Source organism: Thamnophis elegans, chromosome Z, assembly GCF_009769535.1.
Source record: "Thamnophis elegans isolate rThaEle1 chromosome Z, rThaEle1.pri, whole genome shotgun sequence".
In the NCBI taxonomy this organism is placed as follows: Eukaryota; Metazoa; Chordata; class Lepidosauria; order Squamata; family Colubridae; genus Thamnophis; species Thamnophis elegans.
The window spans coordinates 49,343,062-49,361,297 of NC_045558.1; the positions used below are offsets into that span (position 1 = coordinate 49,343,062).

General features: G+C 36.9%; 1 protein-coding gene across 8 annotated transcripts in view; it reads right to left on the reverse strand.

The window, feature by feature from the left end:
- Positions 1–14,015, reverse strand: part of NEK10 (NIMA related kinase 10) — a 194,449-nt gene extending 180,434 nt beyond the window's left edge. For 7 of the 8 annotated variants that reach the window (XR_004256903.1, XM_032235689.1, XM_032235691.1 and 4 more), the window contains exons 1-7: positions 13,896–14,015; positions 12,438–12,574; positions 11,884–11,974; positions 11,539–11,599; positions 9,867–10,000; positions 7,137–7,235; positions 3,876–3,960 (exon numbers count right to left, since the gene is read on the reverse strand). Coding sequence is in view for 7 of the 8 variants with exons in the window: in XM_032235689.1 (XP_032091580.1) it covers positions 3,876–3,960; positions 7,137–7,235; positions 9,867–10,000; positions 11,539–11,599; positions 11,884–11,945 (441 nt within the window). In the remaining variant the exon portion in view is untranslated. Of the gene's footprint in view, positions 1–3,875; positions 3,961–7,136; positions 7,236–9,866; positions 10,001–11,538; positions 11,600–11,883; positions 11,975–12,437; positions 12,575–13,669; positions 13,795–13,895 lie in introns of those variants that run through there. The other variant, XM_032235688.1, reaches the window with a different exon arrangement.
- Between the last annotated feature and the right edge of the window lie 4,221 nt (positions 14,016–18,236).

Sequence of the window (18,236 nt, forward strand, 5' to 3'; positions counted from 1 at the left end):
CCTGCCTACTAAGGAGTTCCATCTGGCAGGACCCAGACAGCATGCCTGTACTGCTATGGCCCCTGCCCTCTGGAATATCATTTCCTCTGAGATGAGATTGATCTCATTCCTGCTTGACCTCTGAAAAGTTCCTAAAACTAAAACATTTTTCATCAGCTTTGGAGATCCCATGATGAATAAGCTAGATGGCTCTGTAATGTCAAGTGACTGTTCTGTATTCTTGGGTTTTGTCATGGGTCATGACTCAGACACTGAGTTTGACTTTGAAGAAGTCACTCCAGCATAACCTGTAGAGTGTGAGCATCACAAGATGCAAAGCCAAAGATCAGTGAAATAACAATGATATAGGTTCAAGCCAGTGAGTGCACCCAGTGAGTGCAGGGAAGAGAAAAGCAGAGACATTCCATCAGGTGTCTTGCCAAGAAAACAGTACATATCTTGACAGTAACAGTTGGTTGTAGCCTAATTTAAGAGGGAATCCTGCAGGAAAACATCCAACTCATCTATGGCTCTTTATGGCATTTGTATGGATTCTGCCTTGAAATTATGACCTTTGGATTGATCTGGTTTTTAGAATCTTGAACTATTTCACATAATTCTTCTTCTACATCATCACCACCATCATCATAGTTGGAAGGGGTTCTTTAGCTCTTCTAGTCCAAACTCCTGCTCTGCAGAGACCCTACACCATTTTGGACAAATGGATGTCCATTCTCTTCTTAAAAGCCTCTGGTGATGGAACCTCCATAACTTCTGTAGGCAAGCCACTGGTTGATAGTTCTCATTGTCAGGATGACAATGATAGTTTGGTTCTCTACTTTTAGTTTCCATCCATTGTTTCTTGTCTTGCCTTCTGATGCTTTGGAAACCGTGAATTTGGTTTTTTTTCCATAAGTGCAAAATCTTCCTTTACTCAACATTGGATTTTGTTAGATAGGATCTGTGTTCAAGTCTGTCAAGATCAATCTGGATCTTGGGCCTATCTTCTGGAGTTTGGCTATTCCTGCCAATTTGGCGTCATCTGCAAATTCGATGAGCTCTCCTTCTATTCCCTCATATAAATCATTTATGAAGATATTGAAGTATTGGGTCTAAATCAGAACCTTGGAATACCCCCCTGCTTATTTCCCTCTATTTAGATGTGCTGTATTTTTGGAGTATAAGACGCACCTTTATTCCTCCCTAAAAGTGGGTGAAAATTCAGGTGCATCTTATATAATGAATACAGGCATTATTGGCCTCCTGAACCCTCTGAGCGTCGCATTTTCACCCATCCAGGCCCCCAGAAGCACTCTGCAGTAGTCCACATGGCCCATTTTTTTCCAAAAAGGGATCATTTTTGGGCTCCCAAGTCCTCTGTTTCACCCTCCCAGGGTCCCAGAAGGCCACAAAATGAGTGAGTTTTTGGTGAAAACAGGCCCATTTTTAGTGAAATGGGAGAAAATGTAACACAGAGAGGCTAAAAACTATTTCTTTCTTGCTTTCCTCCTGTAAATTTAGGTCCATCTTACAGTCCACTGAGTCTTATAGTCTGAAAAATACAGTAATTCCATTAAGCATTGCTTATTGAACGTGGTTCGTCAGTTAGTTACAAATCCTTCTGGTGGTGATGCTATCTATCCCATATTTTTCTAGCTTATCAAGAAATAGATTGTGGTCCACTTTGTAAAATGTCTTACTGAAATCCATGTATGAAATCCTGTTATATGCTCCTCTTAACAATAAATCATTCAGGCAAGTGTCTGTCAGACACTGTTTTAATTTGCATACTTTGATTATTGTTATTTCTTTTACCTTTAGTAATCTGTAAACTCATCTGGGGGCGAGCATTGTCCACAGTATCTTTTGAATGACTTAGGGAATTGGGGTGTCTGTACTAAGTTCATCTCCTTCCTCTGTGGGTGATCTTAATTGTTATTGATATGAAGCAAGAGATCTAACTGATATCCCCTGCTTTGTGGGGTGCTGCAGGGCTTGATGCTTGTCTGCACCTTTTTAATATTTACATCAAACAGATGTGATCATGCGTTACCATTGGACAAAATATCATTAGTATACTGATGACACCCAGTTATTTATATACATACACACACACACACACACACACACACACACATATAACTGGGTGTCATCAGTATACTAATGTTATTAGGTTGTATGCTACCTAATAACACTCCCATGTTTTTAGAGATAAGTAAATAAATTTTCTAAGAATTGCTTGTATGAGGAAATGCATTCTTGGAGGAGCATATTAGCAAGGCAGAAACATGTGCTGATTGAAGCAACCTTGAAGTGCTTGGTACTCAGCTTTATGAATTTCTATGATAACATAACTGATATACATCAAACAATTCTTTCTTGGATATGGTAACAGGAGAAGAGAGGGGAAGTAACTTGAAGTTTGCCAATTAGGAATATAGTGTTCTGTTTTGGAGATTAACCTGGTTCCTTTAAAAATTTGAAGGCACCAGGTTAATCTCCAAAACAGAACACTTCAACAAGAGAATAATTATGGAAGCTATCGAAATAGAGAAACATCTCCACAACATGAATAAACGTGACGATACCGCCCACCTACCAGACATCTGGAAACCAGCCGTAGTCAACAAACGAGCCCCACCCACCACCCAGGCTGTTACAATACAAAACAATAGACTCACAGCCAGCACCAATCAGCACCAATCTACCAATCATGATACAACCACACAACCAATCATTCCACTTACTGAAACAAAGCCAGCACTCCACACCCACCCACCATGTTTTATAGAAAGACAGCAGCTCTTATTACACTTTAAGCCCAAAACCCAGCCTGAAGATGGCGAGTGAGACCTCACTGAAACGTTGCCAAGACAAGCTCAATCTTACACAGGAAAAGACCCGAATACAACAAGACCAGCATGCATGCATGCATGCATGCACGCGCACACACACACACACACACACACACACACACACACACACACACACACACATTCCCTCTCATTATTTTCTGGAAGGAATTCCTATAGTTCACATTTTAAATAATTACTACAATAAGCCTTGATTATTGGTTTTAGGGCTCTGCATTTGAATGTATGTTGGCAAACAAAAAATTGGTTTAGACCAGGGGTGTCTAAACCTGCGGGCCAAATTCAGCCTGTGTGGTGCTTAGATCTAGACTCTTGAAACAGTTAAGGACCAGCCCATGGTGCCTCTGTCAGTGAAAACAGAGTTTGGGAGGGCTGCACATAGCTCTCCCAAGCTCCATTTTCACTGGCAGAGAAATGCAGGAAGCCTTCACAGCCGAAAATGGAACTCGTGATGCCCATTTTCTATGGTAGAGCGTACCACACCCCCAACACAAATGATGTTGAGCTGGCTACACCCATTCCCCCCACCTCCCCGAGGTCAAACATAACCCTGATGCGCCCTCAATGAAATCAAGCTTGACACGCGTTTAGATCAATTTAGCAGAATTAAAAATCATACTGCTGCTCTTTTACTGCTTTGCTATATTAACTGCTTTGCTGAATTAATTGTTATTTATTTATTGAATAAAGCGCTAAAATGTTTTTAATGCTTTATTCAATTAATTCAATGTAACAAAAAAGAGCTCTTTTTTATGGACATGTACCTTACTGCAACAGTGAAAATAATAAGTTGCTTTAAATTATTTATAGATTTAGAACAATGCTGACAAACTGAAAATGCACTCACCAAATCATTCCAAATTACCATGATAATAATCATAATATAATTTACTAGATTGGACAAATGACATAAGGAACTACTAGAAAAGCCACTGACTTGCATTAATAATTAACCAGTAGTTACACTTGTGTTACAGAATTTAATGCTGATTGTTTTAAGAGGTAAACTAAAGGCAAGCTAACCTGATAGCATGGATCTCTCATTAATAATCTTATACAAATTAAAATTCTTAGAAAATGGACAGATGAAGCTCGGTTAGCCCATTCCCTGCAATAAATAAAAAATAATACCACATATTAGTAACTCTAGGCCAATATATTCTGATTATACAACTTCATATTTTTATAACTAATAGTCAGACAATTACAAACAAGAAAATAGCATCTCATAAACTGAGTTGAGTTGAGTTGAGTTGATTATATTTCTATGCTGCCCTATTCCCCGAAGGGGACTCAGGGCAGCTCACAACCAAATCAGGGGGGGGGGGGGGTTTACAAATAAGAAAAAAGAACACGAACAAAACAATACCACAATTTAAAACACTCAACAACCATACCATTCGAGGGGGGACAAAAAAACTCATTAGCCCCAGGCCTGTCGGAACAGCCAGGTTTTAAGGGCTTTGCGGAAGGCCTGGAGGGTGGTAAGGGTCCGAATCTCCACGGGGAGCTCGTTCCAAAGGGCTGGAGCAGCCACAGAGAAGGCCCTCCTCCGGGTGGTCGCCAGTCGGCATTGGCCAGTAGATGGAATTCGGAGGAGGCCTAATCTGTGGGATTGGATCCATACAAATAACTTATTCCCAATTATTACACTTATTTTTAATTAAACTATATGCTGTTTACTATAGTATAAATTTAGAACAAAATTAAAACAAACCAACAATTTTATTGCTTTTACATTACAAATCAGCTCTATTAACAGCAACACAGACTGAGTCTTTAAATAACAATAAAATGTCAAGCTTATAGACCTCAGTTTAATGAGCTCAAGCAACCTTTATATAAAAACACTTCTGATGAAAAGAGACATTTTCTCTGCAGTGGATCCTAAGTTTTTGAATCAGAGTGATGCAGGAAACCTTCATCCAAATCAATACGAAATATGTTGATTCTAAATTGAGCATTAATTCACTGTTCAATAAATTCATCTCAATAAAACTTACTAAATAGAACTTTTTGAGAATTGTCCTTGGAAACGAATCATTATTAATTTAGGCATCTGCCAAAGCTTGATAGCAAGTGCAAAATTGAATCCAAATATACTATACCAAATAATGGACAAAGTCCATTAACTCAACGTTTTATATATTTCTGGGAAGGAATAAGTGGGATGAATAGATAGCCACTAAAAGATTGACAGAAAAAAAAATGGGAAGTAGGTATATAGATCAATAATAGCAAGATGAAGACTAAGGGATAGTACAATTTTAATCTCTTGATAGCATGCAAACTGCATCATAATAACGTCATTATGCAAATAAATAAATCACTGCAGAAAACACACTTTGAATGTGACAAGACATTTGAGAGTAACAGATATTTTATACCTGCCACTTCTCCATCCACCATTAAATCAAGATTTCAATAGCTTCAACACTCAAGAAAAAAGCAAAAGTGGACTATGTTTGAACTTACCTTATGTGAAAAAAATTCCTCATTTTTATTTTTTTGCAAGTAATTATTTTTACGTTTTAATTTAACACCTTTAAAATGCAAATAGCTAACTATATGACTGTAAGACACATTTCAATTTATTTTCCTCTCACTCATTCCATCTCAGAAATAGCTGTGATTAAAATGACAGTTCAACGTTATGCTGGCCATCAAGTCAATTTCTAAAAATAATCTAGTAAAAAACAAACGTGGTACTGCGAATAGCAGCAAGTGTAGGATCAAAATGAGTGTTAGCATTCTTGGTTTTTATTTCCCAAATCATTGAATTTTGCCAAACAGTTCTGCAAAAAAAGTTTATCATGGAATATGGCTTTTTCAAACATCTACTTGAAACTATTGGGTGAGATCATCCAATACCATGGGAAGAGGTACCATCAGTATTTAGATGAAACTCAGCTCTACATCTACATCTCTGGTCATCAAAGTGATATTGTGCCTGCTCCTTTGCAGTACTAGGCTGTGAGAGTCTGGATGGGGAACAAGAACTTTCATTTGAATCTTAGTTAAGATGGAGTTGCTATGATGGCGGGAAATCTCAACATCTAGTTGTTGATCATCTTTAGTTCTGAATGGGGTTGCACTACCCCAGGAAAGACCTGGCTAGAAATTTGAGGATTATCTAACTCTTGCTTGAAGAGCAGAGGATAATTCTGATTTAGGAGGGCTTTTATGCAATTTTGCAATGTGTGCCAATTGTGCTATCTGATCATGAAGCCTGAACACAGTCATTCTTATCTAATCATCTCTCAGTTGGATTGCTGCAATGCCCTCTACCCTTGAAGAGTATTCACAGTATTCAGAAGCTACAGCTGGTGCAAAATGCAATGGTGTGGTCAGTTCTGGAGTTCCCTAAGGTGACATATAACACCATTGTTGTTCCCTCTGCATTGATTATCTGTCTGGTTTTAGATCAAATTCAAAGTATTGATCATCATCTTTAAAGACCCTTATTGCATGGGTCTAGGTTATCTGAACAGCTATCTTGCCCAATAGAATTATCTTGCCCCACATGGGAAGGGGCTTATTGTGAACCACATCTATTAAAGAATTTCATCTGGTGAGGTCAACTAGAAGAGCCTTGTCCGTTGTGGCTTCTGCACTGCGGAACACCATCTGAGGTAAGATCTACTCCCACTCCTCTGGGGTTCCGAAAGGGCCTAAAAAAAATTAGTTTTGCTGGTTACTTTGGGACTCTGATCGGGGGCTTTTCTTGCTGGAGATGGTTGTCAGAATAAAACGAAAACCTCACCTTCATTTTGTCTTTCTCTTTGGTCTTAGCTCATATGCAACATGTTGAATTCTAATTGTTTCTATATTTATCTTTCTTTTCAGATGTAAATAAAATGAGCAACACAGAATTTAATAAATAAATAAATACACTGCAACCTTCTTGGAGCTATCTAGAAACTGGTCAAATAAAGAAGAGCAAAACCTCTCATAAAACTTAGTAACATGACTTCCTTTCATTACTGAAAATCAAAACATAATGCAATTCAAGAATGAATAAATATTAAAATGAAGTTTTACTATCAAATATCTATAAATTATTATTTCTAACTATTTATGCTACAGTCCTCTATCAACCTGTTCCAATTAATTACTAACATATGAGTACCCATATATAGACATGCCTATACGGTAGACAAATACCACAGAATCAATGGTGTATCTAATTATATAAATTTATATATTTTAAAAACCCAAAACCTCTTCAATTTTTCAGACAAATACTTGTCTTTAACAAGTATACATATAGTCTATATTTCTTACCTGCAAATAAGCCGGTTTTTAACCAAAGCTACAAAGATATCTTGAAATAACTTGTGCTGTGGATGTTGACTAAAATTTCTTTCATTCTTGTAATTCATACTAAAGACACAAAAGGCAAACCTGATATCGCAAAAGGTTCAAATCAGAGTACGAAAAGCATTATAAAAATATCAATTACAGAAAATATATAGTCCACTCCAACCAATACCTGAAGTAAAACACCTTACAATCATATTGCAGGTCAGGTATGGACTCATTGCTTAGTCTCAGGGGAAACAACAGCAGTGTCACTCCCTCTTCCTTCAATATTGCAACTATCTTTAATGCTGTGTACTGTAGGAACTGTCATATATGCCTATTGGAAAATAGCAATAGCAATAGCAGTTAGACTTATATACCGCTTCATAGGGCTTTCAGCCCTCTCTAAGCGGTTTACAGAGTCAGTATATTGCCCCCAACAATCCGGGTCCTCATTTTACCCACCTCGGAAGGATGGAAGGCTGAGTCAACCCTGAGCCGGTGAGATTTGAACAGCAGAACTGCAGTCAGCTGAAGTAGCCTGCAGTGCTGCATTTAACCACTGCGCCACCTCACCACCTGAAATATGACTGACTCTGGCCTCACCAATTTAAGGGTTGGTAATAAAACCATCCATTTGTCCCAAGATACCATTTAGCCAGCTACAGAAATATGCACAGCTTTCCTGTCAATCTTATGTCTGCTAATAACTCCAGTCCCTTGACTATCAAATAAAGGCAATACAGGTAATTCTCGACTTATGGTCATAATGGAGTCTTTACTTACCCCACCAACTCCTGCTCTCCAAGATGCAGTCGTTAAACAATTGTGGGTGGTTAAGTGGAGGAGGGTGTGTGTCATGGGTGGGAAAGGCTCCTGGATGCCTGCCACAGGCCCAGACCTGTACAAGGCATCCCAAAGTCTCCTCCAGCCCATGACACCTCATGTTTTGCTTCCTACCACAACCACAGCCTTTTGACCTGCTTCACCTCTGGTTCCTGGTGGATGTTTTCCCACCAGGTCCCCACATGCCTTCCTCTCCACTGAGTCACTGCAGGGCCTAGGTGTCCTCCTCATCCCCTCATCACAATTCAATGCAGCTGTGTCAAAAAGGTAGCCACTTTCGGTTCAACAACAAACAAATTCATTCTGTTTCCATAAGCCAATCTGTGCAATGCTGCGGAAAGCTCTGAAACTTTTGTCAGCCCTGGAGGCGATCTTGATCTTCAGTGGATGGGCATGCTGTGGGAAATGGGAGGGGAGTTGGATGGAGACAGGGTAAGATGTATAGCCATAACAACATTCTTTTCCCTGGGAGTCAAGGACGTTCACCTGTACCTGGAGAGGCGTAACTGGGAAACAACTCCAGTTGGGATGATGACCTTATTGGTCCATGTGATGGACATGTGGGTGCAGGGGAAGAGACTTTGACTTCACTTTGAGTAGGGAAAACTCGGGGCCTTTCAGTTTCGGCTTTTCCCAAATGTGCCAATATGACATCTCTAATAAAATGGAACTGCAAGGAAAATGCCTGCCTTGGAGTTTTATTTCTGTTGGGAGTGTTATTTGGAATCTGATAGCTTTCTGTTGTGGTGCACAAACTACATTAGGAAACCAGAACAAATCTCTGTGTCCCTGGGCCACATAGAAATGTTCCCGAAATGGCTGCCTTTCCAGCCTGACTGCATTGAATTGTGGTCATTCAGAAAATAGTGGTCACTTCAGGGATTGCACTACATGGGCCAGCAAGATTGTGATCCATTCTGCTTTCCTAACTAGGTCTGCACAGCACTCCAAAAGCCCGTATCATTGCACTGACCACATCAGGGAAGCAGAGCAGGTTCAAGACCTCTCAAGACAACTGTGAATGATGTGGGGAGTTAAGTGGGAGGCAACGCAGCATTCCTGTGGTTTGTGATAACGGAAAATAACCATGAGGCCATTTGTAACTGGAAACAGGTCATAAATAGCTTTGGGGGAGGCTGCTATAAATCTGAATGGTGGTTGAGTGATTAGTAGTAAGTCAATGTCTACCTGCATTAAATCTCTTTTTTCTTGTTGTGCAGTGCGGCAGGGACACTTTTTATTCATAATGTGCCATTTGTAGAATAGAATAAATATCATTCAATCAAGATCATTTTTCTCATATATATATATATATATATATATATATATATATATATATATATATATTCACATTACTTAAAACTATAGAAATTCTACATTGCCTTCCATATGTGAGGCATCAATAGATTAATACAACAGTTATGCCTTAAATTCAAGTATCAGGAATAAGAATACTTAGTACATCACTGTTCTAAGAAGCTCTAGAATAGGAATGGACAACTTTTTCAGGCCAAAATCTCCCTTGGCCTTTCTAATAATGTGCCAAAAATAGTGAGAGGGCAAAAAAAAAAAAAGCTAAATTGGACTTCATTAAATAAAAATTATACAGTAGTCATATACATATGACTATTAGTATTTAATACTTTTCCCTTGTGTCATAAAAACAATTCCAAGTTAGCAATAACTTCTGGAAGCTGCTGAAAACTTTGTAAAGTTCTTTAATGTATTCAATGCTGTACTTTAATTATAACCAAACCTTTTGGAAATCTCATTCTCAAGTTTGTATAAATGCTTGAGAATAAAGTTAAAAAATATTGAAAGTAAATGGATACAAATACAATAACAATTAATTTCAATACATTATACCTGAAGTTTTCCAGTTCAACAGCTTCAGCAGATTCTTCCCATTGACCTCTATATTTCTCTTTGCAAGAGTTGCTAGAATATTGTTCAGACTTGGTCATATTATTATTAATATTTTCAAAGTTAAGGGCTGGCAACTGCAAATGCAAAACAGGGTTGACTGTTAAGTAAATTACTTAATACAACCAAAATAATATCAATGATTGTCACTGGAATTCCATAACAATTATGGTAATAATGATATCTTAAATATATATAACTGATACAATTATTATCATTCCCCTGTATTTAAGTCACTGATATTTGTTTAGATTATTTTTATACACAGACACCAGAAATACACAACACACAATTTGGATTGTTGGAGGAAAATGCCAATAAATTAAGAGCATTTAGCAAAGATCAAAGAGAGCAGCTTCAATAAACTTCAATGTAGAATTTTACTTTGAAGTCTGCCAATTAGCTCTGGAGGACAAAAGACTATACAGTAACATACAACCTGCTCACTGTAGAACTCTAGATAATTCTTGCTAGGTAGTCTGAGCCTAATAGCCTGAAAATGTGGAAGCTAAGCTGCAGCCTTTCCTTTAGACTTTATCTATGTATAGTATTTCATACATTTATGTAGCATACATTTATGTGCATCTCGCACAACAAAATAATCAAAAGCATAACAAAAACCATTAAAAAAAATAAAAATGTAATTGTGGGACATGCATCCAATTTCACCAGGAATACAGCCACTGTGCAGGCTCCATGACCACCTTAGGCCAGATGGCAAAGCCATGTTTTCAGGACCTTCCAGAGGATTACAAAGATCAGGGCCAATCTGACCGCAGGGGAAATGATGTTTTAAAAGGCAGATGGTATGGCAGAAAAGGCTCTTCTCCTGGGTCCCATCAAATAGTATCCTTTGTGATCAGATTCCACAACTTGCTCTTCCTGTCAGATTTCATGGGATGGAATAGATGTAAGTCGAGAAAAGTGTTCCCTCAAATAACTTAATCTTACGCTATAGGGTTGAAATCCATAGATCATTACCAGCACCTTGAACTGAACCAAAAAGCAATCTACCTATCAATCAGTCCAGCCTTAGTGTGATAAAACAGAAGAGACGGAGCTTCCCATGTTGATCTTCCTGAACAGAAAGCTGAAAATATGTAGAAATACTGAGGACAGTACTTTTATGTAATCCCTTGTGGGTATGTCAAATATCTACAACAGGGTTCTGTTTCACTAATGGATCTATTTCACAAATCCATTTAAATCTAATCTAAGCAATACTGTCTCTTAGGATTCGATTCTAGTTCAATCAGTGTTTTTGGAATTTATACTACCTCATATTTTCAAAACTCTTAATGAAAACTGCTCTGGCTAGAAATATGAAGCATTGAAACCCAAGACAGACATGAAATGATATTATCTAAAACTCTCAAAATCTTTTACTTATGATCAAACAAAATACTAAAGCAGCACAAAAGCAAACAGAACACAAAAAAACACAAAATAATTCATTATAAAACATAAGCATTTAGAAAACCTCACTGACTTCATTCTATGCAATTCATTCCATTTATTAGAGGAACTTACAAGCATATTGAAACCATGGAACTCACTGTACAAGATTTTCTTTTTTAAAAACATTGATTCAAATTATAGCAATTTGGAGAAGTACCTTTTGCTTGCTAGACTGGACATTTAGAAAGGCCAGAAGCCTTTTAAGATCAGAATAATCCCTAGGAGGAAATAAATTATATACTTGTTAACAATATATAATTACCATATCATTATGAAATGTAATTTTATCCATGCTGTTCTGTAGAAAAAGAACTTTCTAATGCATCTTTCTATAATCTCCTATCTCTGTCCACATTTATATAGGCTTGTCAACCACAGCTATTTCTGTCAAACTTGGTGACCAGAGAAACAGTAACCATGTAACACAATGTTCAGACTACTTTATTTAACTACTGGTACAAATGCAGGAAATATTGCTGACATTTAGTGAAAAGTACTATACCTTTGAGATTTAGTATCTGCTGCCTTTTCTCTGGTCTTCACCTTCTTGAGTTGATCAGGCATTTTATACCCTCAAGGCATCAGAATTAATTCTTAGAGGAAACAAATGTAAAAAATAATATTGGTTCGTGGACATTTGAAGAACAATGGGAATATAATTTCAGCAACTGGAGGAAAAGAAACAGCTGGTTGAAAAAGTAATATATAATAAAACCTATGCTAAAATATCAGCTCATGAAATCATATCTAAGTGGAATTTATTTTACCTTTGGATTTTAAGTAGTACATCAGGTTGTTTATTTATTGTAAGATTTAGATTATACTTTTCCTTTAAAGGTAGAAAAAAACACACATGGAGACTTTTTAAAATTAATTGCCATTAACAGAAATTCTGTGAGATATGCTGGGTTGAAAAACATCTGCTAAAATGCTCCGAGCATATTTCCCTATATAAATACAGACTAAAACCTGTGTTTGTTTGATCCCAATCCAACAGTTACAACATATTACAACATACAGTATATGCTTTCATTTTACGAGTTCATTTTAAGATACCTCTCCATTTTGAGCAGTGGTTTCTAATGTAGAATGGCAGGGGTTGCAACAAGCCCACAAGGAATTCAGATGTGGAGAGCACAGAATTAGTTGAGCAGATCTTGTAGTTTGAATGTTAAATCTTCTTTTATTGATTTCTGCAGAAAAAAGTCAACAGTCTGCAGGAGATATACATAACTATTGGCCGTAGGCAACATTCTACAAAGTTCCCCCTCACTCTGTAAATAAGGAAGTGATAATTTAAATGTGCAAGTCCCAAAACGTTTATACACCTTAATATAAAAATGTATTTTTGAATGATAAACAGAAAAATGATAGTATATATTCACACATATAGAGTTCTAAAGTAATACTTTATTACTCTAATTGCATTTTTTCATCCATAACCATTCATGCATTTAAATCAGACATTCCCCAGGGACAGAGAACTCTCAATGTCAAGCTTGACTTCTGATGGTTGTATCCATCTAGTTTTCTTAGCAGTGTTATGGAAGAGAAATATTATTGTCTTCCATTATATTTGACTTCCTTTATAACAGTCTTGGTTTTCTCAAGGCATTCACCACCTGTTTGGCATTTGTTTAGTTGATCCTGTTTAGCTCCTAAAATTAGTCCAAGTCGATTACTGATATGGTGTATATACTTATAGAAATAGATGAGGTATTGTAGACTGCACTGTAAGGTAGGTGACATCCAGCAAACGAACAAATACTGAATTGCCTTTGCCTTGCTGACTTCTGAAATAACTAGATCCAGCTTTCTAGCAACACATTGCATCCCCATCTTATTTGTAAAAACAATACAGGCAGAACACAAATAAATTTATTTTATAGTACTTATAAAAGTACTATAAATGTATGTATACTACATATGGTTAACTGGTTATCTTGAGTTTTCTCAAATCTACACTATAGGTATCCTATAAAGAAATAGGTGAGAAATCTTTAAAGAATGGAGCTCGCCCCCCCCCCATTTTTTAATACAAATCTTGATAAGAAGAAATGTAGATTGTACTTCTTACGTATTAAATTGAAGCCCTCATTTATATACACAGTATAAGTTTATCTTTCTTAACCTGAGCCCATCTGCATTATAACCACGGAGGAGGCAATGTGCCTTGTTTACTTGGCCGAATGGGTTCCACGGAACTTTATTATAGCTCAGTTAAGTCAGCTCTTCTTTAAAGATGCCTCAACGCTTTCCTGGTTTTCAGTAAAAGAAAAGCCACATACTCTGTCCATGCATATCCACATTGGTCTCACACGCGCCGATGCTAAACCTCAGGCCGTAAAAGGATTTTGAAGAACGGCCAGCGTTGCTTTCCACAATCTCCGTGCCTTTCCTTCTAATCGCAAAATAAGAGGCTGATCTCAAGGGGGGGGGGGGGGCAGAGAGATCGAGCACGATATCTCCTCACGTCTCTCCTCCCAATTTTGGGGCCGCCATTCTATCACTCACCTGCTTGGAGTGTCAATGCTCACACCGTGGCAGACCTCTTGTTTACTATTTATTTTTGTAGTAATAATTAGACTAATGTTTGATTTTAAACACAGTAAAATGGTCCAGTCCGACGAGCGATCAAATCCGCAAACTCAGGAACCAATGAAAATACGCCTTTTCCTTAAAGGTCGCTTTTTAGAACCAATGATTAAGCTCCGTATAAAAGAGCCGAGAAGGTTCCGGGACAACGACTAACACTACCGTTGTTGTCATAGCAACAGAGAAGCCGCGCGGTTAGAATCCAAAAGAACGATTTTAGCACAGCGGCCCTTTGGTGTGCGTAAGAACGGTGACGTCAAACAAACCGCGAGTGAAGGGAAACTGTGAAAGGGAAGGTGATCATACTCTTCCTAAGCAGTAAAATTGGGTAATAAATCTATATCAGTGTTTTCAACCTTGGCAACTTTAAGCTAGAGAATTCTGAGAGTTAAGTCCACTCCACACATCTTAAGATTGCCAAGGTTGAAAAACACTAGTCTATATATTTCGTGTAATTGGGCAAGCCCAGGAAGTAGGTACACTCTCCAGCACCTACTTTATAAACGTATGGTGTGTCAAATTTTACAATTTCTATTTCCAAATATTAGGGGTGCTCAAAATCTGTGTCATGCCTTACGGATTATAAAGATACTTTAGTTACTTTAATATAATGTAGATGTACTTGGTAGGTAACTACATAATTACCATAATTTTTGTTTGTTTGATCATAAGTATATTCCTTTACAAACTTAAACAATATTTTCCAGTCATGGATGCTTCTCTGAGAATTCTCCTTTTCCACTGTTCCTGGCATATATTTGCAATGTTTCTTTGACTTTGTCTGCATATCCTGTTTTAGGACATATTTCTGGCTTATCTACAGTACTCAGTTCCTGTTTGGTTAAAAAAAAATCCACATCTGCTAAGAATGTTTCTGCTGAATTATTTCCCAAGCACTGTTGCCTTCGCTGAAGATTCAGTGTAAAAACTATTAGACTCTTCTAATGTTAAATTTAATGCCATAACATTATAGGGGACTTCTAGTATGTTTCTTTTTGAACCTTTAGATGATATTTGAAATCCTTCTCTGTTTGCTCCCATAGTCTTGTATGATGGAAGGTTTTTACAATCTCAATGATATTGTCACTGTTGCTCTGAGGAAGAACACACATGCACTCCCAAAGTGGAGATTTTTAATTACTGGTTTTTTAATTTACCCCCTAGTGGAGGTCAAATAATTAAAATTAAATAACATGAAGTAATTAAAATTATTCATGGAGACCTTGAGTTCTAGTTCCGCCTTAGGAATTAAGCAAGCTGGATGAACTTGGGCCAGTCACTCTCTTCAGCCTCAGGAAATAAGCAATGATAAACGGCTTCAAAAATCCTGCCAAGAAAACTATAGGTGGTCCTTCAAGCAGTTACTAGGAATCAAAACTGACTTGAAGGCATACACACAAAAAGCTACTCTGAAAACTTTTGCTTTGAAAGGCACCATATGGAGTTTTTTAAATTAAAATTGGACAGACTATAGGCTTAGAGCTTATCATAAATTTTTCCTAAATGCCTAAAAATATGAAGTCTTTATCGGTATTCCACTCTCTCATCCACATATTGACAATTTTGAGTTTTGTTTATGTATCGCCAGACCAGCTCTTTAATCAAATAGCATTTTAGATAGAATTGTTAATCTCTTGTCAAACAGTTCATTTCTTCCTGTTATTTATGCTGAGAAGTACCATCATTTATTTCTCTTCAGTACTAAATAGCAGGTAATGCATGTGTGAACATTTATTATATTACACAAGTAAATCACCATATGTTTTATAGGTGTCATGTTCTTTTTTCTATTACCAGTACAAGTAAACATAAACTTCACCTCTAGGAATCCCTATCAACATATTTGAAGGAGAGCATTAGTTCTTTCTAGGAATCTATTCCTTTGTAGGATGAGTCTCTATTCCAGGAATATGATTGTAGAAATGATGGTCTTTTGCTATTTTTTTTCCACAAAAAAATATCCATCAATCTCATTTACCAGGGTTTTCAGAAATTAAGTTTCTCCCTTCAAGCTAGAGGACTGGGCAAACTTCTCAACAAAGCACAAGATAATTCACACTTTCTGTATAGTATGCATTTGCAAGCTAATAGCTGCCAATCATTCAAATCGTTTTTTCTACTACCAGTCCCACTTATTATTTTTGTGACTCTGTTAATGTAATGGAACACATTCATTCCAGATTAGTGTTACTAATGAAACATTACTAGGAACAATAGCCTATATAATTTCACTTTGCTTATCAATTTTTAATTGCAATTAGGCACTTTAAATGTAGTCTGTATTTGTCAACCACTTGTTCAGCAACTGTTCAAAGTTGTGATGGCACTGAACAAATGGTAATTATAACCAGTCCTTGAAGTTCCAACCATTCTAGCACTGACATGGCATATGATTGCATTTTGGAAGCTTGACAGCTGGCTCACATTTATGAAGGTTACTTCAATGGTCACACAATTGCCATTTGCAACCTTCCCTGCCAGCTTCCCATAAGCAAAGTCAATAAGGAAGCCAGCAGGGAACATTGCAAGTCAATCTGGTAAGTTTTCCTGACTTTCTTTCACTTATGCCACACATTGCCCATCTCCCAGTCTTGTCCTGTTGCACCATCCATCTTCTGGTCTGCCATTCTGCCAAATGACTTTGCTTTTGGGAAGCTGGCAGGGAAGGTAGCAAATTGCAATTACATGACTGTGGGATACTGCAACTTTGTAAGTACAAGACAGTTGCCAAGTAACAAGATCATCATCATATGAATACGGGATGCTGTGGTGGCCAGAATTCCAAAGACTGACGATAATCATTTATTCAGCAACATTGTAGCTGAAAAAAATAACTTTAGCCAATTGAAGAGGGATATGAATTTCAGTGTTTGTCTTGCCAGCCTTATGGTGTAAGACAATGTTGGGAACACATTGTGGGATTTGAAATAAACCCCTTAAGTATTTAGATTGTATTCTCCATAAAAAGATAAATGGCTATATGACTCCAAGCAAAAATTAATATCCCAGATGTAATCCAAAATTCTTGTAGCAGGAATATATGTTTGACCATGGGCCAAAAATTAGCAAGCAGAACCCAGATATCTTCTTTATTGATTTGAACTATCAAAACTAAACCTAGTCCTTTGTGATTAATACTTTACGATCTATAAATAAAACTAAAGTCAAGATAGGGTCCAACAACTGAATAACAACAACTTAAGTTGTGAAACAAGACCTGCTATTTCTGAGCTTGCTTTGGGAGATCATTACATTAGCAAACTCATATTAATGGTCAGATCTTTCCTCAGAAACTTATTTTCTATTGATAAGGTTTTTTATTTGTTTCAGTCCTGGCTGGTCGGCTTCCTCCTCAGGTTGGCTAAAATATTGACCTAGCTACTGATTCCTAAACATTTGTTTCTCTTCAGTGCTTGGTCAAGCCTAGAATAAGAGAATTCTTTTTCAATTCTTTTCTGGTTTCCCAGAGGGCTGGTGTGGAAAGAAGAAACTAGTTTATAGTGATGAGTGGCAAGGAAACCCAATTGCTAGTTGTTGTTCACTCTCAGAATAATAGGCCCGGAGAGAAAAGGTGTAATATTGAAGGGTCCTCCCCTCATTAGAAATATTAATCCTACATGTACAATGTCTATGGAGATTCTCAGTCAGAGCTGAAGAAGCTTCTTGGATGAAAGGTGAAACATCTTCATAGAAAAACCAGAAAGTCCAGATGCCTCTTTAAAAAGAATCTTTGGTATAGGTAAAGTGTATATTAAAAAAGTAACTCGAGTCTTTAAAAGCATGACATTTTATTGCTTTTTTTCAACCTTTTCAAATATTACAAAAAATAGTCATTAAACAAATGATAAAACATTGGATTTTTTTCCCATTACATATACTGTAGAATTTTGTTGGCATTATATAAAAGAATAAAATATTATCTCTAAATTCACACAGTGTAACTTTGGATATAATTCTGTAAGAAAATGATGTATGATTAGAAAACCATTATATAAATTGGAATATACTGTGGAATTACACCTCAAATCAAAGTAGATGGTTTTGTTCAGGAAGCAACTCTGAACATTTGGAAGACACTTGCAAAACAAAGTATCAGTGACAAAAGGGAAGTTTTGAAAGGATGCATCTGCTAGCCAATAAACTGCATTTATAAAAACCTATCCTTTAAATAAGTTATTCTAAGATTGCAAAACAGTGACAATATATGCTAAATATGATTTTTTTTAAAAAATTCACACCAATGATAACCATTTTCCTGTT